This window comes from Salvelinus alpinus, chromosome 33, assembly GCF_045679555.1.
Source record: "Salvelinus alpinus chromosome 33, SLU_Salpinus.1, whole genome shotgun sequence".
NCBI classification, from domain to species: domain Eukaryota; kingdom Metazoa; phylum Chordata; class Actinopteri; order Salmoniformes; family Salmonidae; genus Salvelinus; species Salvelinus alpinus.
In genome coordinates, this window is record NC_092118.1 from 3,012,453 (window position 1) to 3,035,441 (window position 22,989).

At 45.7% G+C, this 22,989-nt stretch overlaps 2 protein-coding genes across 3 annotated transcripts in view; one reads left to right on the plus strand and one right to left on the minus strand.

The window, feature by feature from the left end:
• LOC139563269 (protein kinase C-binding protein NELL1-like) overlaps nt 1-22,989 on the minus strand; it is a 498,410-nt gene that overhangs the window by 38,715 nt on the left and 436,706 nt on the right. Inside the window, exon 16 of one of the 2 annotated variants that reach the window (XM_071381774.1) lies at nt 3,820-3,960. The exons of the other annotated variant lie outside the window; for it this stretch is intronic. Coding sequence (XP_071237875.1) covers nt 3,820-3,960 — 141 coding nt within the window. The remainder of the gene's footprint in view (nt 1-3,819; nt 3,961-22,989) is intronic. 2 annotated transcript variants of the gene reach the window in all.
• On the plus strand, nt 10,714-14,561 carry LOC139563271 (chromobox protein homolog 2-like). Its single transcript, XM_071381776.1, has 2 exons — nt 10,714-10,849; nt 13,900-14,561. The coding sequence occupies exons 1-2, from the start codon at nt 10,818-10,820 to the stop codon at nt 14,303-14,305; spliced, it is 438 nt and encodes a 145-aa protein (XP_071237877.1). The 5' UTR covers nt 10,714-10,817; the 3' UTR covers nt 14,306-14,561.

Sequence of the window (22,989 nt, forward strand, 5' to 3'; positions counted from 1 at the left end):
CCATTGTGGAGAGGTTGGAGTCTGTTTGATTGAGCGTGTGGACAGGTGTCTTTTATACAGGTAACGAGTTCAAACAGGTGCAGTTAATACAGGTAATGAGTGGAGAACAGGAGGGCTTCTTAAAGAAAAACTAACAGGTCTGTGAGAGCCGGAATTCTTACTGGTTGGTAGGTGATCAAATACTTATGTCATGCAATAAAATGCAAATTAATTACTTAAAAATCATACAATGTGATTTTCTGGATTTTTGTTTTAGATTCCGTCTCTCACAGTTGAAGTGTACCTATGATAAAAATTACAGACCTCTACATGCTTTGTAAGTAGGAAAACCTGCAAAATCGGCAGTGTATCAAATACTTGTTCTCCCCACTGTACATAACTGTATTGTATGCATACACATGAACATTACAGGATGTAACCCATCAGAGTCTAAACCCTGTCTAAGCCGAGGATGGGGGAGTTCTAATAAGCTATTGTTGTCACGTGTGCTCCCTCTCGGCCACCAGGCTGCTCGTTAGGGCACACACCTGTCACCAGTGTCAGGCGCATAATGACATTTTATTTTTTATTTATTTTTACCTTTATTTAACTAGGCAAGTCAGTTAAGAACAAATACAGATTTTCAATGATGGCCTAGGAACAGTGGGTTAACTGCCTTGTTCAGGGGCAGAATGACAGATATTTACCTTGGCAGCTCGGGGATTCGATCTTGCAACCTTTCGGTTACTAGTCCAAACGCTCTTTCCACTAGGCTACCTGCCACCCATTCACCTGGACTCCATCGCCTCCTTGATTACCTGCCCTATATATGTCACTCCCTTTGGTTTCTTCCCCAGTCATTAATGTTTCTGTTCATGTTCCTTGTCGGTGCGTTTGTGTTACGTGTTTGTTTCATTTATTTTTACATGTATTCACTCCCTGAACTTGCTTCCCGACTCTCGGCGTACATCGTTACAGAATGACGACTCACCAAAGGGAAGCACCAGGGAGTGTTTTTATTGTTCGTTTTTGTGTTGGGGGTGATGTCGGGTCCGGGTGTTGGAGCCGAAGCTACCTGGGAGGCCTCAGCCGGTTCGTCAGGTTTCTGAGAGGCGACCAGTCCACTCCCGATCCCGGTGATCATCCCTGTGGTTGGTGTCCTGCGGCTGGAGCCGAACGCGTCGGGGAGGGGGTACAGTCACGTATGCTCTCTCTCTGGTGCTCTAGGTCGTCATGCTCCCGCACCTCAGCCGGATCAACAGGTTTCCGCGCCTTAGCAGAGGTGACCGGTCCGCTTCTGATCCCTGGGATCGTTATCTTGGTCGGCGTCCTGCGGCTGGATCCACGCGTCGGGGAGGGGGTACTGTCACGTATGCTCCCCTCTCCGGCCTCTAGGTCAAGAAGCTGCTCGTTAGGGTGCACACCTGCCACCAGCGTTAGGTGCATAATGACATTCACCTGGACTCCATCGCCTCCTTGATTACCTGCCCTATATATGACACTCCCTATGGTTTCTTCCCCAGTCATTAATGTTTCTGTTCATGTTCCATGATGGTGCGCTGTTTGTGTTACGTGTTTGTTTCATTTATTTATGAAATGTATTCACTCCCTGAACTTGCTTCCCGACTCTCAGCGTACATCGTTACAATTGTTTTAAAAAGGTCATACCAAGGATAATTTTTCTATTTGATTTAGAATTTTAAGACCCCTTGAAGTATCAAAAAATTATAGAAACAATGTATTTGCTGAATTTTTTAGGGGGGCCTTACTGCTATTAGCCCATACAAACGCACTGAATAACAGATTCACTTCATGGAACAACAGATAGTCCCAAAAAATATATCTGAGAGATTCAAGAAAGATCAGGAAACATGTTATATTATGTATTTAAAACTTATTAAGGCTAGGGGGCAGTATTTTTGATTTTGGCTAAAAAACGTACCCATTTGAAACTGCCTATTTCTCAGCCCCCGAAACTCGAATATGCATATAATTGTCAGATTAGGATAGAAAACACTCTAAAGTTTCCAAAACTGTCAACATTTTGTCTGTGAGTTTAACAGAACTGATATTGCAAGCGAAAACCTGAGGAAAATCTAATCAAGAAGTGCCACTTTCTTTGAAACCTCTCTGTTCTTATGCATCCCTATTACCCATTTAAAGGGATATCAACCAGATTCCTTTTTCTATGGCTTCCCTAAGGTGTCAACAGCCTTTAGACATAGTTTCAGGCTTTTATTTTGAAAAATTAGCGAGAACCATCACATTGCGTAAGTGGATAGGTGGGGGCTCTCAGAGTGAGTTGTGCGCAACAGAGAAAGGCAGCCATTGTTACTCCCGGTCCTAGTGAAAAACCAACACTCCCGGTTGATATATTATCGAATAGATATTTGAAAAACAACCTGAGGATTGATTATAAAAAACGTTTGACATGTTTCTGTGGACATTATGGATATTATCTGGAATTTTTGTCTGCGTTGTCGTGAACACTTTTTCCTGTGGATTTCTCAGCATAACGCGCGAAACGAACGGAGGTATTTGGATATAAAAATATTGTTATGGAACAAAAGGAACATTTGTTGTCTAACTGGGAGTCTCGTGAGTGAAAACATCCGAAGATCATCAAAGGTAAACGATTAATTTGATTGCTTTTCTGATTTTTGTGACCAAGTTACCTGATGCTAAGTGTACTTAATGTTTTGTCGAGCGATCGATAAACTTACACAAACGCTTGTATTGCTTTCGCTGTAGGGCATACTTTCAAAATCTGAGACGACAGGTGGATTAACAAAAAGGCTAAGCTGTGTTTTGCAATATTGCACTTGTGATTTCATGAATATGAATATTTTCTAGTAATATTATTTGACTGTGGCGCTATGCTATGCTATGCTATTCAGCGTTGCTGATGACAATTATCCCGGATCCGGGATGGGTTGTTCAGAAAGGTTAACCCCTTATTTTTGGCACTAGATAGTCTAAGCCCCCCCCCCCACAGGTTTAGACTATCTAGTGGAATTGTTTTAAGGTCATACCAAGGATCATTTAGCAATTTGATTTTGATAGGGAAACATGTTTATCTATTTTTTTTTATGTTTGAGCATGCTACCTCCACATGGGCACAGTACGTTCTCAGAGAGTATAATATGGCTCAACAGTCACTGTCCTCTGCTATTCATTTCAGAAATAGAGAATGGACATTGGGATATCTCCTCTGCCTATCACAGAGTATACCCTAATCCCTACTGTATCTATATGGGTGACGGATACATCTCAAACAGTAAGAAACAAAGTCCCCCTCTCAGGAAAAAATAGTTATTCTAACATAAACTAAAGAGATATTCTGCACTAATTAACAGCCTTCCATAGTACATTACAGAGATAGTGATGTATCTCTCCATGATCGACGCATCGCCACATCCTGAGGTACAGGGAGAAATCATGCTCTTCTCATTGTAACAGAGATCGTGATTCACTGTGTCAGCTGCTGCTACGCACTAAACAGTATTTGACATTGATTTCTATAGACATGAATATTGCACAGTGTGCTGTACTGTCATTGATTGTTACTCCGTGTCTACTATTTCTTTATGACTGCTGTGCAAATCAAATTCCATTCATTCATTAATTAATTCAGACGACACAACAAAATGCTGCAATATGCAGCAGAGAAAAAAGCTGCATAGCCTTGTTATCAGCCCCCTCCCCTGTAATATGTGACAATTAGCTTTTATCCAAAGCGACTTACAGCTTTACCAACTGAGCTACAGAAGACTAAGATGGACAGGAGCAGTAGCGATGGAGACGACCAGCAGAAGTGGAATATAATGACTGCATACTAACCGACGCAGGAGCTCCCGTGAATCAGGTAGGAGCCATTGTCATGGAAACCGTTCCTGCACTCACAGTGGTACCAGCCGGGCAGGTTGACACAGCGGGAGTGATTGTGGCACTGGATCAGGCCCTCCGCACACTCGTCAATGTCTGGGGGAAACACACAGTATATCTGATGCCATCAACATTATTTTTCACAAAGATCCTATGAATTACTTAATCTATGTAATTCTATAACATGTGCACTCAAGGCAATCCTAACTGTCTCCTGATTGTTACAATCAGTGGTGACCCGTCATTCAGGGCAGGTGGGGAAGAGCCTGTTTTGAGCCCCACCTTTTTAGCTAAAAAAAAGATATTGTTGGGTTGCCTGTTTTGCATGTTATTTTGGCATTAATACGTGTCACAAATCAGTTTCGCAAACAATGTAATTTTTTTAAATAAAATGTCTTTCTTGAGTAAGGCAGCTTCAAAATGCAGGTATTTCATTCTAGCTCAGTGCTTTCTGTGGTGGTGTGGCAGCCAGTGGAAAATATGGAGCGTTGGAGTTGGTAATAGTTACGCCGTGATTGGCTCTGTGTTCAAATTTGATTTGTCACAGGCGCTGAATACAACCTTACATTGAAATGCTTACTTACATGCCCTTAACCAACAATGCTGTTAAGAAAAGACCTAAAAAAAAGTAAGAGATAAGAATAACAAATAATAAAAGAGCAGTGGTAAATAAGAATTGAGGTAATATCTACAGGGAGAGTTACAAAATTCAAGCCCCTTGGGCGCTGCCATAGATTTACATTAGAAATGCCCATCCAAGAAGGCTCAAGGTCATTGGCCAAAGATAAAATGATTTTAAATCACATTATATCTACCGTAGCTTTGATCTACCGTAGCTTTGACTGGACTGTCAACTCATACTTTCAAAATCTTAGCTAGCAAGCAAGACAAACAGTTATCATCATGAATCAAGTCGACAATCTACTGGCAAATCCTTTTCAATCCTCGTCATATCAAGAGAAATGATAGATAAAACGTATTGGTGCTGTTCGGTCATTGGACTTAAGCATTAGAAAACAAGTTGGTAATCTCAAATTCAACAATGAGTGGTTTGGAAGGAATCAGTGGCTAACTGGAAGCATTGCAAAGCAATCACTAGCCTGCTATTCAGTGGAGTGGGAGTTTGGTCCAAGTCTGTGTTTAAAAGGATAAACATTCACATGCAACACCATGGGCCAGAAAAGGTTGAATACATTGGCCATGCCGTCAAACCAGCATGACTTCAAAATAACTGGAAACGGAGAAATCTTAGACTTTGGAAAAAATGTACTCTGACTGGGAAAATACGTGTGGAACGGTCATCTAACTCGGAATTCCAAGTAAGGAATTCATTCCTCTTTCTAGTGCTCTGACCTGAAGATCCCTGATGTCATGATCTCCTTCCTAGCATATGTCATCGCTGCAGGGAATATTCAGATGGACCCTGACAAGGTGAGAGAGGTGGTGGATTGCCCTCAACCCACATCCAGAGTGCAGTTGGGGTTTTCTTGGGGTTTGCTAACTTCTTCCGTTGTTTCGTCCGGGGTTACAGCACCCTTTCTACCCCCCTTTCTGCACTCACCTCTCCAAAGGTTCCGTTCATATGGTCTCCAGCAGCTGATCGGGCGTTCTCAGAACTCAAGCAGCGATTCACTACAGCTCCCAACTTAATCCATTCGTACCCGTCCCGTCAGTTTATGGTGGAGGTCGACGCCTTGGACGTCAGAGTGGGCGCTGTCCTGTCCCAGCGTCCTGCCCAGGACCAAAAGCTGCATCCCTGTTGAGAGGAACTATTACGTGGGAAATCGAGAATTACTCGCAGTTAAGATGGAGCTGGAGGAGTGGAGGCACTAGTTACAAGGGGCAGAACATCCATTCTTGGTGTGGACGGACCATAGGAAACCTGGGATATCTCCTCACCGCCAAGCGCCTCAACTCCAGGCAGGCTGGATGGGCCCTGTTATTCACTCGTTTCCATATTCACTATCTCCTACTGCCTGGGGTCCAAGAATGTGAAGCCTGATGCACTCTCACGTCTGTACAGTCTCACTACTACACCATCATCCTCCCTAACTTTCTGTCTAGCGGCTGAAATCCTCTGGGGAATAGAGAGTCTGGTCTGCAAGGCGCAGTGTTTCCAGCCGGACCCTGGAGGGGCTAACCGGATGTTTGTCTCGGACTCTGCCCATGCTCCGATCCTGAACTGGGCACATTTCTCGAGGCTCACCTGTCATCCTGGCTCCCGTCAGACCTTGGATTTCATCCAACAACGCTTGGTGGCCCACCATGGTTCCTGACGTTTCCGCGTTCATTGCCCCCTGCACTGCGTGTGCAGAACAAGACTCTGCGGCAAGCTCTGGCTGGCCTCCTTTAACCACTCGCTGTTTCTCACTGCCCCTCGTCCCATATATCCTTGGACTTCATCGCGGGTCTCCCTCCATCAGATAGCAACACCACCATCCTTACGGTGCTGGATAGGTTTTCCAAAGCTGCCCATTTTACCCCCCTTCCTAAGTTGCCCTCAGCTAAGAAGACGGCCCAACTTATGGTGCAGCATGTCTTCCGGATCCATGGACTTCCGGTCGACATGGTCTCCGATCATGGTCCTCAGTTCTCATTCCGGTTTTGGAAGGCGTTCTGCATCCTCACTGGGTTGTCGGCTATCCTGTCCTCTGGTTTTCAACCCCAGTCTAACGGCCAGTCGGAGCGAGCGAATCAGGACCTGGAGACGACTCTACGTTGCCTCGGCTCCACCAATCCCACCACATGGATCCAGCAACTTGCGTGGGTGGAATATGCCCACAACACCCTTCCCTGTTCTGCTACTGGTCTCTCGCCTTTTGAGTGTTCCCTGCGATATCAGAGCCCGCTCTTCCTGTAGCAAGAGGAAGAGGTCAGCATACCTTCTGCCCAGATGTTCGTCCGTCACTGTCGCCGTACCTGGAAGAGAGCCCGGGCCGCTCTCTCAAGACCCCCTCCAGGTATCAACGACAGCCGGACCGCGACTGGACCCTTTTTTCCCACTACCGTCTTGGGCAGAGGGTATGGCTTTCCACTTGGGATCTGCCCCTCTAGGTGGAGTCCTGCAGACTTTCCCCCCGTTTAATCAGCCCTTTCCCTATCTCTAAGGTCCTTAGCCCCTTTGCTGTTCGCCTTCTGTTGCCCCGCATCCTCCGTATACGTACATCCCACTTTCCATGTATCTAGAATTAAACTCCTGTCTCACAGCCCTTTTTCTCCTGTTTCCAGGACCATCCCTCTCCCCGTCTCATCGATGGCCATTTGGCGTACACAGTGAGGTGCCTCCTGCATGTTCAACCTCAAGTTAGGGGATTCCAGTACCAGGTTGACTGGAGGAGAGGTGTTGTGTCCCTGCCAGGAATATCCTGGACCCAACCCTCATCGTCGAAAATTCTAAAAATAAAGAAACTCTTGAATGAGTAGGTGTCCAAACTTTTTTTCCCCACCAAGATTTACATTCTAAAATCAAGACTGACAGCTCTGCTGTGAGGGTGTATGGGGCTTTTGTAGGAACTACACAGTGCTTATGCTAGCTAGGCCCATCTCTGCTGTGAGTGTGTACGGGCCTGAGAATGACTGGCTGGCAACAAGCATATCTCCTGTCCCATTTGAGCTACAGTCATGACATTTTGTATATCTATCCATCTCTTCACGAGTAATCTAATGTAGCAGGTTTAAAAGTAACACCTGAAACTAGATCCCCTACATGCTAGTCTTGATGAGAAGAAAAATAACTCTCAGGGGAGGTTCTCTTCTGCACTGTTTAACCAATCCAGTAAATGTGGAGGAGGAGTTAAGATGGAGTGTCGCCTTGTTAACATCCAAAAGCAGAAGTCACATCACAGGCCCCACCAAACTTTGAACAATAATATCTCCTGTCCCTTTAGAGCTACAATCATTAAATATTTTCTCTCTGTAATTAATCCAGGGAACATAAATTTGAAAAGTTGTAACTAATTTGCACAAGGGTGGGCACTGGATCATTTGTGGAAGACAATTCTTTCCACAACACTACGATCACGTCACCTCAAGAGCTTCATTAAGGGTATGAATAGACCGGAAACATACACGTTGTCACTTTATCACACAATCTCTCTCTCTCTCCATTTTAATAGCCTCACAGGGAAAAATAATCTCTACATTACCGTGTTATAATGAGTGTTATGAGAAAAAAAATGCTACATAATATACAGACAGCACCGTCATTGTACAATATGTGTGCTGGGTTAGGGTTAGGGCCAAAAATCACTTTGCTACACAGCTTTGAGTGATTCTGATCCAATCTTTGACTGAATATATACAAATCAAACAGGAGGTAGATGGAGCCGTACAACACTGGGCATGATTATTTAAATGTTATGGTCGCAAAGGCTATTGCAAGACAGAATAATTTATTAGAACAGAAAGGATTTAATGATTTTAAAGCAGTTGTCAAAGGGCAACTATGAGTATCTGGGATTCGAAATATACAATATTGTTACACTTGTAATGAATGTGTCAATTTGTATTTCTTTCAACAGAATGTTACAATAGGTTTTATATGCATTTACTGTACAAGTCTACTGCTTTCGATTGAAGTGATATGCTATATATTTTTTAAGAAGCATGAATAAGTTCTACAGCATAACATAAGTTATTATTTTCTTTTTTTTCGTTAAACTTTTATTTAAATCAGGAGAGCCCATTGAGATAAGGGTCTCATTTTCAATGGTGCCCTATGGACAATATTTTTAACAAAAAACATAAAAACATTTTTTTAAACATAATAATACAGGTTACATTTTTTTTTAAACTTCAATTGTTGACCACAATCCATTTTTAAATTGAATCAAAACAATGCAATTATCATTTAAGAAATTCAACAGACTCCTAAACTGCACTAGCGACACCAGGGAATCAAGACTCAGGTTATTCAAAAAAATGAGGGTCGTTAAAACTGAAGGCAGATTTACCTAATTTGTCGAGACCCGAGGAACCTTGAGAGTTAATCAACCCTGTGACTCATGTTTTTATATTTCAACAACAAAATTAGGTAAGTCGGAAGCTTGTTTAGTAGAGCTTTGTAAACAAAAAGGGAATAGGGAATTGATCTACGGGACTTTAATGAGGACCAGCCAACCTTTTGATACAGGATGCAGTTATTCATATTAAAACTAATCACCTGTGATAGAGCAAAGGGCACTATGGTAGACGGCATCCAAAGGTTTAAGAGTTGTGGCTGCTGCATTCTGGTAAATTGTGTTACCATTGTACAGTCAACTTTCCTGCGAGTTTTTGACCATCTGCTTCCTGCTGTTTAGAGTGAGGCAATATCTATAAAATGAAGTCGACTTTAACCATTTACACTGGTGGGAATAGACCTATATGGATAGGGCTACATTTAAATGTTTCTTACAGAAAATTATGAAAAACATATGCATAACCATGGTAGCAAATGAAAGAAAAAAGTTTGGAGATAATGGAGATAATTCACCAAAAGGTGAACACACAACAGTTCACCTGACAAGACTGAATCTAACCATAAAACACTTGATTTTATGTGCGTTTTATATTTACTGTACTTCTCGCCGCATTGGTTGATAAGGAAATCTGACAATACTCTGGATACATTCAGTAACATATGACTATTCCTGGAAAATGTAAGGTAGGTGTAGCATAAGTGTCACGACTTCAACCGAGGCAGGCTCTCCTTCCCGTTCGGGTGGCGCTCGGCGGTCGTCGTCACCGGCCTACTAGCTGCCACTGACTCTTTTTCCTCCCCCTCCTTATGTGTTTATTTGTATCACCTGGTTTGGGGTAATTGGCAATTAGGGTGGCTTTATTAGCCAGCCAGATTGTATGCTTCTTTGTGCGGGATTGTTTGTCTGTTGCTGTGGATTTCGGGAGTGGGTTTTGTATTGTGTACTGGGTTTGTCTCCCGTGTTAGCAGACAGGTGTTTATGACACCCAGTAAGTCCGTGTTGGACATTTTGGTTTGCCGGTTAGGCATTAAAAATCACCGCATTGAAGCTCTGCTGTTCCTGCGTCTGATTTCACACCCCACCGACACCCAGGTCGTTACAGAATCCCGCACCAATTTAAATGGAGTCAGCAGGAGCAGCAGCCAACCCTCTCCCATCGATGGAGGAACGGGTTCTCCACCACACAACTGTCCTCCATCGGATCGGATCCGCCATGGACCAAATGATGGAGAGAATGGAGCGATGGGAGAGGAGTGGGCTCCTCTCTCCACCTTCGGCTCCCCCCCCCCCAGGACTCTTCATCCCCCGGCTCCAGCGCGCTCCGTCTTACGCTCCCGAGGGATTATGATGGAGCAGCGGCAGGTTGTCAGGGGTTCTTACTCCAACTGGAGCTATACCTGGCCACTGTTCGCCCCACTCCCTCGGGAGCGGAGAGGGTGAGTGTCCTCGTCTCCTGCCTAACGGGTCGTGCTCTGGAGTGGGCCAACGCAGTCTGGAATGGCCCGGACTCCGCGAAGGAGCACTACCCGGAGTTTACCCGTCATTTTCGTGCCGTGTTTGACCACCCCACAGACGGCCGAGCGGCGGGTGAGAGACTATTTCATCTCAGGCAGGAGAAGAGGAGCGCACAGGATTTCGCGCTGGAGTTCCGGACCTTGGCCGCGGGATCAGGGTGGAACGACAGGGCCCTTATTGACCACTACCGGTGTAGTCTCCGGGAGGACGTCCGCAGGGAGCTAGCGTGTCGGGACATCGCGCTTTCTCTAGATGAACTTATTGACATGTCCATCCGACTGGATACTCTGCTGGCTGCCCGCGGGCGTTCGGAGAGGGTCCTGTGCGTTCCACCACCCAGCGCCCCGGCTCCCATCCAGATGGAGTTGGGAGGGGCCGCGCCTAGGGGTACCGGAGGAGGAGGCCCCCCCTGCACCAACTGTGGTCGGAGAGGACACACGTTCGACCGGTGCTGGGGGGGTCTGTCTGGGAGTCGAGATGTCAGGCGGAACGCTTCTCGATCACCCCAGGTGAGTCAGCACCAAACTCACCCAGAACCCCCTGTTGGTCACATGTTTGTCTCAATTTTTTTCCTTTATTTTTTCCCCTCTTCCCAGCATAGGGCACTAGTCGATTCAGGTGCAGCTGGGAACTTTATGGATCGCGGACTCGCTCGTAAGTTGGGCGTTCCGCTTGTGCCGATAGATTCTCCCTTTCCCGTTCACTCCCTAGATAGCCGGCCATTAGGGTCAGGGGTGGTCAGGGAGGTCACAGTTCCCCTGGACATGGTAACGCAGGGGAATCATAGGGAACGTATCAGTCTCTTTATTATTGATTCGCCTGCGTTTCCAGTGGTGCTGGGTGTTCCCTGGTTGGCCCGGCACAATCCCAATATTTCGTGGAGACAGGGGGTTCTCCAGGGGTGGTCAGAGGAGTGTTCTGGAAGGTGTCTGGGAGTTTCCATTGGTGCCACGTCGGTGGAGAGTCCAGACCAGGGTTCCACGGTGCGCATTCCCCCCGAGTATGCCGATTTGGCAATCGCTTTCTGTAAAAAGAAAACGACGAAATTACCACCACATCGACCGGGTAGGGATTGTGCGATAGATCTCCAGGTTAACGCTGCGCTTCCTAAGAGTCACGTGTACCCTTTGTCCCAAGAGGAGACGTTGGCTATGGAGACATATGTCGCGGAGTCTCTGGGACAGGGGTACATTCGGCCCTCCATCTCACCCGTCTCCTCGAGTTTCTTTTTTGTGAAGAAAAAGGAGGGAGGTTTGCGTCCGTGTATTGATTATAGAGGTCTAAATGCCATCACAGTGGGGTTTAGTTACCCACTACCTCTCATCGCTTCGGCGGTGGAATCATTTCACGGAGCGCAGTTCTTTACAAAACTGGACCTCAGGAGCGCGTACAGTCTGGTGCGTATTCGAAAAGGAGACGAGTGGAAAACCGCATTTAGTACCACATCGGGCCACTATGAGTACTGCGTCATGCCGTATGGGTTAAAGAATGCTCCAGCCGTTTTCCAATCCTTTGTAGACGACATTCTCAGGGACCTGCACGTGCAGGGGGTAGTTGTGTATATCGATGACATTCTGATCTACTCAACTACTCACGCCGCGCATGTATCTCTGGTGCGCAAAGTGCTTGGCAGACTGCTGGAGCATGACCTATACGTCAAGGCTGAGAAGTGTGTGTTCTCCAAACAAGCCGTCTCCTTCCTGGGTTATCGCATTTCCACCTCGGGGGTGGTGGTGGAGAGTGACCGCATAAAGGCCGTGCGTAATTGGCCGACTCCAACCACGGTGAAGGAGGTGCAGCGGTTTTTGGGTTTTGCCAACTACTACCGGAGATTTATCCGGGGTTTTGGCCAGGTGGCGGCTCCCATTACCTCACTGCTAAAGGGGGGCCCGGTGCGGTTGCGGTGGTCGGCGGCGGCGGACGGAGCTTTCAACAGGTTGAAGGCTCTGTTCACGGATGCTCCCGTGTTGGCGCATCCGGATCCCTCTTTGGCATTCATAGTGGAGGTGGACGCGTCCGAGGCTGGGGTGGGTGCCGTGCTATCACAGCGCTCGGGTACGCCACCAAAACTCCGCCCCTGCGCTTTCTTCTCTAGTAAGCTCAGTGCAGCGGAGCGTAACTATGATGTGGGGGATCGGGAGTTGTTAGCGGTGGTCAGGGCTCTGAAGGTGTGGAGACACTGGCTTGAGGGGGCTAAGCACCCCTTTCTCATCTGGACCGACCACCAGAATCTGGAGTATATTCGGGCAGCTCGGAGACTGAACCCGCGTCAGGCAAGGTGGGCCATGTTTTTCACCCGGTTTCGGTACACGTTGTCCTATAGACCAGGCTCCCAAAACGTAAAGGCTGACGCATTGTCCCGCCTTTACGACACGGAGGATAGGACCACCGAACCCACTCCCATCATCCCCGCCTCGAGGCTGATAGCGCCAGTGGTATGGGAGGTGGACTCGGACATCGAGCGGGCGCTACGGGCGGAACCCGCGCCTCCTCAGTGTCCGGCGGGCCGTAAGTACGTACCGCTTGGTGTTCGGGACCGACTGATTCGGTGAGCTCATGTCCTACCCTCCTCGGGTCACCCTGGGGTGACGAGGACAGTGGGGAGCCTTCGGGGGAGGTATTGGTGGCCTACCTTAGCTCGGGACGTTAGGGTTTATGTCTCCTCCTGTTCGGTATGCGCTCAGAGTAAGGCTCCTAGGCACCTTCCTAGAGGGAAGTTGCAACCCCTCCCCGTTCCACAACGACCATGGTCTCATCTGTCCGTAGACTTCCTGACCGATCTCCCCCCTTCTCAGGGAAACACTACGGTTCTGGTCATTGTGGATCGGTTTTCTAAGTCCTGCCGTCTCCTCCCGTTGCCCGGTATCCCTACTGCCCTACAGACTGCGGAGGCCTTATTCACTCACGTCTTCCGGCACTACGGGGTGCCGGAGGACATCGTTTCTGATCGGGGCCCCCAATTCACGTCCCGAGTATGGAGGGCGTTCATGGAGCGTCTGGGGGTCACGGTCAGCTTGACTTCCGGTTTTCACCCCGAGAGTAATGGGCAGGTGGAAAGAGTGAACCAGGAGGTGGGTAGGTTTCTGCGTTCGTATTGCCAGGACCGGCCAGGGGAGTGGGCGAGATACATTCCCTGGGCCGAGATGGCCCAGAACTCCCTACGCCACTCCTCTACTAATGTGTCCCCCTTTCAGTGTGTGTTGGGGTACCAGCAGGTCCTGGCACCATGGCATCCGAGCCAGACCGAGGCTCCTGCGGTGGAGGAGTGGGTACAGCGCTCCAAAGAGACCTGGAGGGCCGTCCAGGAGTCCCTCCAACAAGCTACTACTAGGCAGAAGAGGAGCGCTGACCGCCACCGCAGTGAGGCCCCCGTGTTTGTACCGGGGGAAAGGGTCTGGCTCTCGACCCGAAACCTACCCCTCCGCTTGCCCTGCCGGAAGCTGAGGCCGCAGTGTGTAGGGCCCTTCAAAGTCCTGAGGAGAATAAACGAGGTGTGTTATCGATTAAAACTCCCTTCCTATTATCGTATTAACCCCTCGTTTCATGTGTCTCTCCTCAGGCCGGTGGTAGCTGGTCCCCTGCAGGACGGTGAGGTGCCGGAGGTCCCTCCCCCCCCTCTAGACATCGAGGGGTCCCCGGCGTATACGATACGGGCCATTCTGAACTCAAGACGCCGGGTGAGGGGCCTGCAGTACCTCGTGGACTGGGAGGGGTACGGTCCGGAGGAGAGGTGCTGGGTACCGGTGGAGGACATTTTGGATCCATCTATGTTAAGGGATTTCCATCGCCTCCATCCGGATCGCCCTGCGCCTCGTCCTCCGGGTCGACCTCGAGGCCGGTGTCGGCGCGCTGCGGGAGCCACGCGTCAGAGGGGGGGTACTGTCACGACTTCAACCGAGGCAGGCTCTCCTTCCCGTTCGGGTGGCCTCGGCGGTCGTCGTCACCGGCCTACTAGCTGCCACTGACTCTTTTTCCTCCCCCTCCTTATGTGTTTATTTGTATCACCTGGTTTGGGGTAATTGGCAATTAGGGTGGCTTTATTAGCCAGCCAGATTGTATGCTTCTTTGTGCGGGATTGTTCGTCTGTTGCTGTGGATTTCGGGAGTGGGTTTTGTATTGTGTACTGGGTTTGTCTCCCGTGTTAGCAGACAGGTGTTTATGACACCCAGTAAGTCCGTGTTGGACATTTTGGTTTGCCGGTTAGGCATTAAAAATCACCGCATTGAAGCTCTGCTGTTCCTGCGTCTGATTTCACACCCCACCGACACCCAGGTCGTTACAATAAGACAAGAAAATTACAAAGATTTGAGTGAGAGGACTAACTGGTGTCTCCAAGTTGCCACACACCTCTCCAAAATGTGCACAGTTTTTGGTCAGTATATCATTTATTTTAACAAAAACAATATGTTTCTTGTCCATCATGCATTTATCAGAGTTATTGACCTAACAGTGAGACAGTTTTGAGTAACTTGTGGTGCTGAAACTTGAAGCAGCAGTCGTAGCACAATCAATTGGAAATGGACAGCTCATGGTGCTGAAAGTAGACACATTTAAGTAGGCATAATTCATTTCAACATCTTCGTTTTAAATTAGACTTTACTAACAACAAGAGGGATCGGTTGTGAAGAAAAATTAATTCTGTCATTTCTCTGACGTTCAGTGGCTGAGCTACAACTTTCTATAGCCGCGGAGGGAAAAAATTACTTTCACTACCAATTGAAAGCCATTCACTTTCTGTAAAATAAATGTTTAAACCCAGACAGCTTTTAGGGAAACACTTAAAACCTTCTCTCATTGGGTTAAAGAAGAAGAGTAGACAGCAGTTAAAGCTGACATTTTTCTAAAGGTTCCTAATGATGTCTCAGATTAAATTATTTGCAAACAGGGACAGTTTCGTTGCAAACGAGACACTGATTTTGCATTGGATAAATAGAAGATGAACACGTAGGCCTCTCTCTCTGTCCATTACTCTGTAATTCTGGTGATTTGTGTTGTATTAAAACAGAAATCTGTAAAATGACGTAGAATCGCATGAAATGTTTATATAAGGCTTTTTTTCTCTGACCTGAAAATACGATGATAGATTAATTCAATGATTTTATTATAATATAGATCTTTCCACCCCTACTTTTGTCCACAGTGGTCTGGGATCCCACAACCTTCTTTCACGCAGCCCTGTGTGCAATCGAAATTCCTGTAAGCATTCCATGTAATGCTTACAGGCAGTGGAGGATTTAGGTATAGGCGACATGGGCAGATGCCCAGGGCGGCATCTTGCCGAGGGCGGCACAGGGCGCCCGCACAAAAACAAATTAGGAATGGTGACATTTGCGCGATCGGTTTTCTATTGCTCATTTGCACTTCACGTCAATGATATGTCATCGAGTGGGACTGTGGGTCAATTAACCTTGTCGGAGTGGGCGCCCTGATTCTAGTTTGTGAGCTAGACAGGCTACTCCCTGGGAAGGTCTCCCACTCAGAAGTACGAGATGGGGCAGGGGTAGGTTGACCTCAGGTCTCCCACTAGAAGCCCGAGGTAGGGGGAGAGGGGGAATCTATCAAATAGCGTACCTCTAATTTTGTACAGTACCAATGCAATTAGTTGTGCAATTTAGTTTGTGTGTTTCATGTTTGAAGCGCAATCGTGTAATAATCAGGGTCTCTTCTTTATAAGTGTGTTTGTGTATTTGTGTGAAATAGGATTTGTGCAGTTTAGTTTATTTAGCGTGTTTTTTGTTAGCAATAGGGTAATAGTGAAATAATTATATTATTTTTTATTTGTATTTATATACTACAATTTGTTTTCTAACTTATTTTTGAAATTTATGAGTCTTATTTTTAAAATATTTATATAGTTTTAAATGTTACGATTATTTATTTGTGTTGTTCCAAATGTCTGAATAAAAATTCCAGTTAGTGCAGAATCGTGATATTTTTTTTTGGCGGGGTGCGCTGAAGGGGGGCATTCACCCAGGGAGCCACAAAGGCTGGAACCACCACTGCTTACAGAATGAAATAAAGTTTCTAAAATAGCATATCTAAGGATCTGGTCTGTCTAAGAAGTGAGGGGGGCGGGAATGCTAAGGATGATCTCTACTATCCACTTTATATTTGAATTATTTTTTTGGGGTATAGTGGGAGGGTCATTGTTTTTTTTCTTCTCAATCATTCAGGGAGGGTTTAGGTAAAATATATTTTGCTGAAGGGAGGGCCATCCATTTTCATTTCAGAGGTCCAATTTTCTCCATGTAACCCTTACTATAAATAACTTTCACTCCCTAAGGTACTGTTTTTAGCTCTCCTAGCTGTGTCATTGAGTAACTAGAGGAAGCACACTTACAGTTGTTTCGTGTGGAACACAACCCTGCATCCCGCCATTACACAATTACTTCTGTTTACGCAATCCAACAACGGTCCATTAAAAATCGCAATCTAGGTCACGTTGGCATGATTTGAAAGCCTGTTCTATTGCTTACACGACTAGCTAAGTTACAAAATAGGATCTTACAGTGTTTGGCTTTGACAAGGCAGTTCAGAGACACAGACCGTAATTTTGGTGCGCATCGAAAGGAGTGATGAGCGCAAGTTTTTTAACAATAAAACATAGGTTCATTCTGTTCGAAACAACCCAGGGTATGACGACATGTAATCTTGTAACTGTACATCAAACATATTGATCTTAAACTCTGACAATGTATATGCGTTTTTATGATTCGGAGATGTGAAGTGCACATGGCTTGCTTTATGACATCAAAGTGGTATTTTTTATAATCCTGAACGTCTTGTCTTTCAAAAATACATTTGGTCATCTTAATTTACAGTGACAATGATCAGACAACAAAAAATATGCAAAGTTACCCAATTAGCGGGAGGGATGGGGACAACTTCTTGTCGCGATTGGCGAACGGCTGTCAGTCAAAAACCATACAGTGCAAAGCCAGAACTCTAACGCATGTCTGGTATGTTACTGTACAGCCAGCCACTACGTTCCAATTTAGGTGCTTAATAGTGCCCAAATCGGCAATTTTTAACCTGTATACTGGTACGAGTGGAAAGGGTTGAATCTTAGCTTTTTAACAAGCTCACCAGTATGTTTTTTAAAATGTTAAATCCTTGTCAATTCAAATGCTCAGATATTTATAGGCGGGAACCCAATCGTTGAGAGCACCCTTCAATTCATAAATATGTAGTCCATCTAAAAGATTTTGCAAGAATTATAGAACATATATTTAGTTCTCACCACATTAAATACATGTTTTAAACCAACCAGGGCTTTTTGTAAGGCAACCAAGTCAGATTGCAGCTCTAACAACGGCTGGTCTACAGTTGGGGCAGTGGCATAGATAACAGTATCGTCAGCATACAGACTAATTACAAGTTAACAGATATATAAATAATATTGGTCTAAAACATAGTAAAGAGAAAAGGTCCCAATAACAACCCCTGTGTTACACCTTTCATAATATCCAGGAAACTAGACTTAACACCATCTGAAATCAGTGTCCTGTCTGACAGATAATTCTCAAACCACTTACAAGAGGCCTGATCCAGGCCTATTTCAGTCAACCTTTGAATGAGAATGTGATGGTCAACAGTGGAAAGGTCTATGAATAAGGCAGCACAATTATTTGTATTATCTAAGCAATTTAACACATCTGAAACAAGCCTACCAGCTGAAATGGTGATATGTCAGCGGTTATCAATTGCGGTCAGCAATTCCTTCAGGCTCTGGGGGTTCTGCATGCTCACCGTCTTCTTCATCTCGTATGGCAGGGCCCGGAGGTATTTATCCAGGATGAGCTTGTCGAGCATCAGGAGGGACGGTACTTCCCTCAGTAGCCAGCCCTTGGTCAGGCGCACCAGGTCGCTCATCTGGGCACGGGGGGAAAGGGTGGGGTCAAAGGCCCAGTCGTGGACCAGTTGTGCACGGCGTGCGAGATTGAACCCATAATGGCTCAGTATATCCCGTTTGAGTCCCTCATAATTCGCGGCTTGGTCGGTGTTCAAATCAAAGTAGGCCTTCTGGGCCTTCCCAGAGAGGTAGAGTGCCAACAGGCTGGCCCAGTTGGGCCATCCTTCCCTCTGTGCCGTCCTCTCGAAGGTGCACAAATACGACTCCACGTCATCTTCCTCCCTTAACTGAACCAAGAACTGATTCGGGCCTGACTCCTGAGCCCTCCCAACCTTCAACTGGGCTACCTCCGCTACCAGTCTGCGGGTTTGTTGGTGCTGCTCCTCCCGTGCTTGCTCCTGGAGAGCCTGTTGCTTCTGCTGGCTGAGGATGAACTGAGCCACCAGCTCCTCCATGGTAATCTCCGTACGCTCGACCTCGCGGCACCCAAAGCTACTGAGATGCCCGCATTCTCCACCATATGTGGTAAACCGTGGGGTGTTGGGTTGAGCGTGCAGAGATTAACACAGAGACAGGGAGGCTTGAGTCCACAAAAACAACTTTACAAAGACAGAAAATAAACATAAAGAGAATCACATCTTCTCTCCTTTCGCTTGGTGTCGGTCTCCCCCCCACCTTCTCTCTTGCGGTGTGCCACTGTACTCCTTTTATTTGGCCTCCACGGCTGGTTGGCACTTTCCTCTAATTACCTCCACTGTCTGTGTCGGGGTGCCCAGCTCCCGTATTCCCAGCAGAGGGAGTCGACATCGCCTCACATACCTCTCCTCTATTACCACCCCCCCCCCCGGGGTAGACCTCCTGGGATACCACAGCTTCAAAATAACTTTATTGGACATGTTAGGCACACTGAGTGACAAGAGAAAAGGAGAGTGGAGGCATTGTGTGAAACCCCTATTGCATGCATACAATTGCACTCACAATGACACAACAGGTGAGACTCCATTCTTTGTCATGTTTGTGCGACAAGCTCGGTTACCCATTGACCTTTGTTTTGGACTGAATCCAGCTGGCAACAATGCAGCCATACACCAGAACTATACTAAACAGCGAAGAAGAAAATTGAAGTACGCTTACGAGTGGGCTATGAAATCTACAAAGAGTCAGAGGGCCAACAAATGCAGTTGGGACTCAAAAGTGATAGCATCGACAATCACTGAAGGTGACAGAGTGCTCATCAGGAAGAAGTGCATTTGAGGGAAACAAGTTATCTGATCGCTGGGAGTCTGATGTGCACATTGTGGTGCGGAAGTTCGAAGCTGACATATGGAATTGTTTCAAGATGGTCATACATCTTAACATAATTTTTTAAATTTATTAATCTAATAAGTTAGTAGTTGGATTTATTGCACCTATTACTTAGATATCTGTTGAGTTTCTATGATACAGTGCATTCGGAATGTATTCAGACATTTTGTTACGTTACAGCCTTAATCTAAAATGGATTAAATATATATTTTTCCTAATAAATCTACGCACAATATCCCATAATGACAAAGCGAAAACAGGTTTAGCAACATTAGCAAATTTGTTACAAATAAAAAACAGAAACACCTTATTTACATAAGTATTCAGATGCTTTGCAATGGGGTTCGAAATTGAGCTCAGGTGAATTCTGTTTCCATTGATCATCCTTGAGATGTTTCTACAACTTCATTCAAGTCTACCTGTGGTAAATTCAATTGATTGGAAATTATTTGGAAAGGCACACAGCTGTCTATATAAGGTCCTACAGTTGACAGTGCACTTTTATTTAACCATGTAGGCCAGTTGAGAACAAGTTCTCATTTACAACTGCAACCTGGCCAAGATAAAGCAAAGCAGTGCGACAAAAACAACAACACAGAATAAACAAACGTACAGTCAATAGGAAAAAATCGATATATGGTGTGTGTAAATTAGGTAAGATTAGGGAGGTAAGGCAATAAATAGGCCTTAATGGCGAAGTAATTACAATTTAGCAATTAAACACTGGAGTGATAGATGTACAGAAGATGAATGTGCAAGTAGAGATGCAAATAGAGACAAAGGAGCAAAAAAAATTAAAATATGGGGATGAGGTAGTTGGATGGGCTATTTACAGACGGGTCATGTACAGGTGCAGTGATCTGTGAGCTGCTCTGACAGCTGATGCTTAAAGTTAGTGAGGGAGATATGAGTCTCCAGCTTCAGTGATTTTTACAATTCGTTCCAGTCATTGGCAGCAGAGAACTGGAAGGAAAGGCGGCCAAAGGAGGAATAGGCTTTGGGGATGACCAGTGAAATATACCTGCTGGAGCGCGTGCTACAGGTGGGTACTGCTATGGTGACCAGTGAGCTAAGATAAGGCAGGGCTTTACCTAGCAAAGACTTATAGTTGACCTGGAGCCAGTGGATTTGGTGACAAATGTGAAGCGAGGGCCAGCCAACGAGAACATACAGGTCGCAGTGGTGGGTAGTATATGGGGCTTGGTGACAAAACGGATGGCACTGTGATAGACTGCATCTAATTTGCTGAGTAGAGTGTTGAAGGCTACTTTATAAATGACATCGCCGAAGTCAAGGATCGGTAGGATAGTCAGTCTTACGAGGGTATGTTTGGCAGCATAAGTGAAGGATGATTTGTTGCGAAATAGGAAGCCAATTCTAGATGTAATTTGGATGGGAGATGCTTAATGTGAGTCTGGAAGGAGAGTTTACAGTCTAACTAGACGGAAGAAGTCTGTTGTAGCCCCCTCGGACGGTTACGTCGGAAACACATTTCCATGACAGACTGACCAAGTGAATCCAGGTAAAAGCTATGCTCCCTTATTGATATCACCTGTTAAATCCTCTTCAATCAGTGTAGATGAATGGGAGGAGACAGGTTAAAGAGGCATTTTTAATCCTTTAGACAATTGAGACATGGATTGTTATGTGTGTCATTCAAAGCGTGAACAGGCAAGACAAAAGATTTCAGTGCCTTTGAAAGGGGTATGGTAGTAGGAGCCAGGCACACTAGTTTGAGTACATCAAGAACAGCACCACTGCTGTTTTTTTATGCTCAACAGTCTCCCATGTGTATCAAGAATGCTCCATTCAAAGGACAACCAGTCAACTGCCGAAAGCATTGGAGTCAACATGGGCCAGCATCCCTGTGGAACGCTTTCGACACCTTGTAGTGTCCAAATTGAAGCTGTTCTGATGGCAAAATGGGGTTCAACTCAGTATTAGGAAGGTGTTTTGTACACTCAGTGTGTGTAATGCATTGTCATACAGAGTTTAAAGATAACATATTTACATTGAAAACCACACAAAAACCATGTCTCTGTTGCTAACAAACAGTCATGGGTGGTAACTACAATTCACTAGAAAAGGCAAGGAACTCTGGGAAATATGCAAATAAGGTAGACTCAATTCTCAAGTTGAATTGCATGTTCACTCAACCTAAAATTCAAAGTTGAGTGAACATACAATTCAACTTGAGAATGAACAGTTGAAGTCGGAAGTTTACATACACTTAGGCTGGAGTCATTAAAACTCATTTTTCAACCACTCCACAAATGTCTTGTTAGTTGGTTAGGACATCTACTTTGTGCATGACACAAGTCATTTTTCCAACAATTGTTTACAGACAGATTATTTCACTTATAATTCACTGTATCACAATTCCAGTGGGTCAGAAGTTTACATACACTAAGTTGACAGTACCTTTAAACAGCTTGGAAAATTCCAGAAAATGATGTCATGGCTTTAGAAGCTTCTGATAGGCTAATTTACATAATTTGAGTCAATTGGAGGGTTACCTGTGGATGTATTTCAAGACCTACCTTCAAAATTAGTGCCTCTTTGCTTGACATCATGGGTAAATCAAAACATATCAGCCAAGACCTCAGTTTTTTTTTTTAGACGTCCACAAGTCTGGCTCATCATTGGGAGCAATTTCCAAACGCCTGAAGGTATCACGTTCATCTGTACAAACAATAGTACGCAAGTATAAACACTAAGGGACCACGCAGCATCATACCGCTCAGGAAGGAGGCGCATTCTGTCTCCTAGAGATGAACGTATTTTGGTGCGAAAAGTGCAAATCAATCGCAAAACAACAGCAAAGGATCTTGTGAAGATGCTGGAGGAGAGAGGTACAAAAGTATCTATATCCACAGTAAAACGCGTCCTATGTCAACAAAACCTGAAAGGCCGCTCAGCAAGGAAGAAGCTCCTGCTCCAAAACCGCCATAAAAAAAGCCAGACTACGGTTTGCAACTGCACATGGGGACAAAGATCGTACTATTCTGGTCTGATGAAACAAAAATAGAATTGTTTGGCCATAATGACCATCGTTATGTTTGCCAAAGAACACGTTTGGCGAAGAGCAAGCCGAAGAACACCATCCCAACCGTGAAGCACGGGGGTGGCAGCATCATGTTGTGGGGGTGCTTTGCTGCAGTAGGGACTGGTGCACTTCAAAAAATAGATAGCATCATGAGAAGGAAAATTATGTGGATAATTAAAGCAACCTCTCAAGACATCAATCAGGAAGTTAAAGCTTGGTCGCAAATGGGTCTTCCAAATGGACAATAAGGACAACAAATTCAAGGTATTGGAGTGGCCATCACAAAGCCCTGACCTCAATCTTATAGAAAATGTGTGGGCAGAACTAAAAAAGCTTGTGCGAGCAAGGAGACCTACAAACCTGACTCAGTTACACCAGCTCTGTCAGGAGGAATGGGTTAAAATTCACCCAACTTATTGTGGGAAGCTTGTGGACGGCTACCCGAA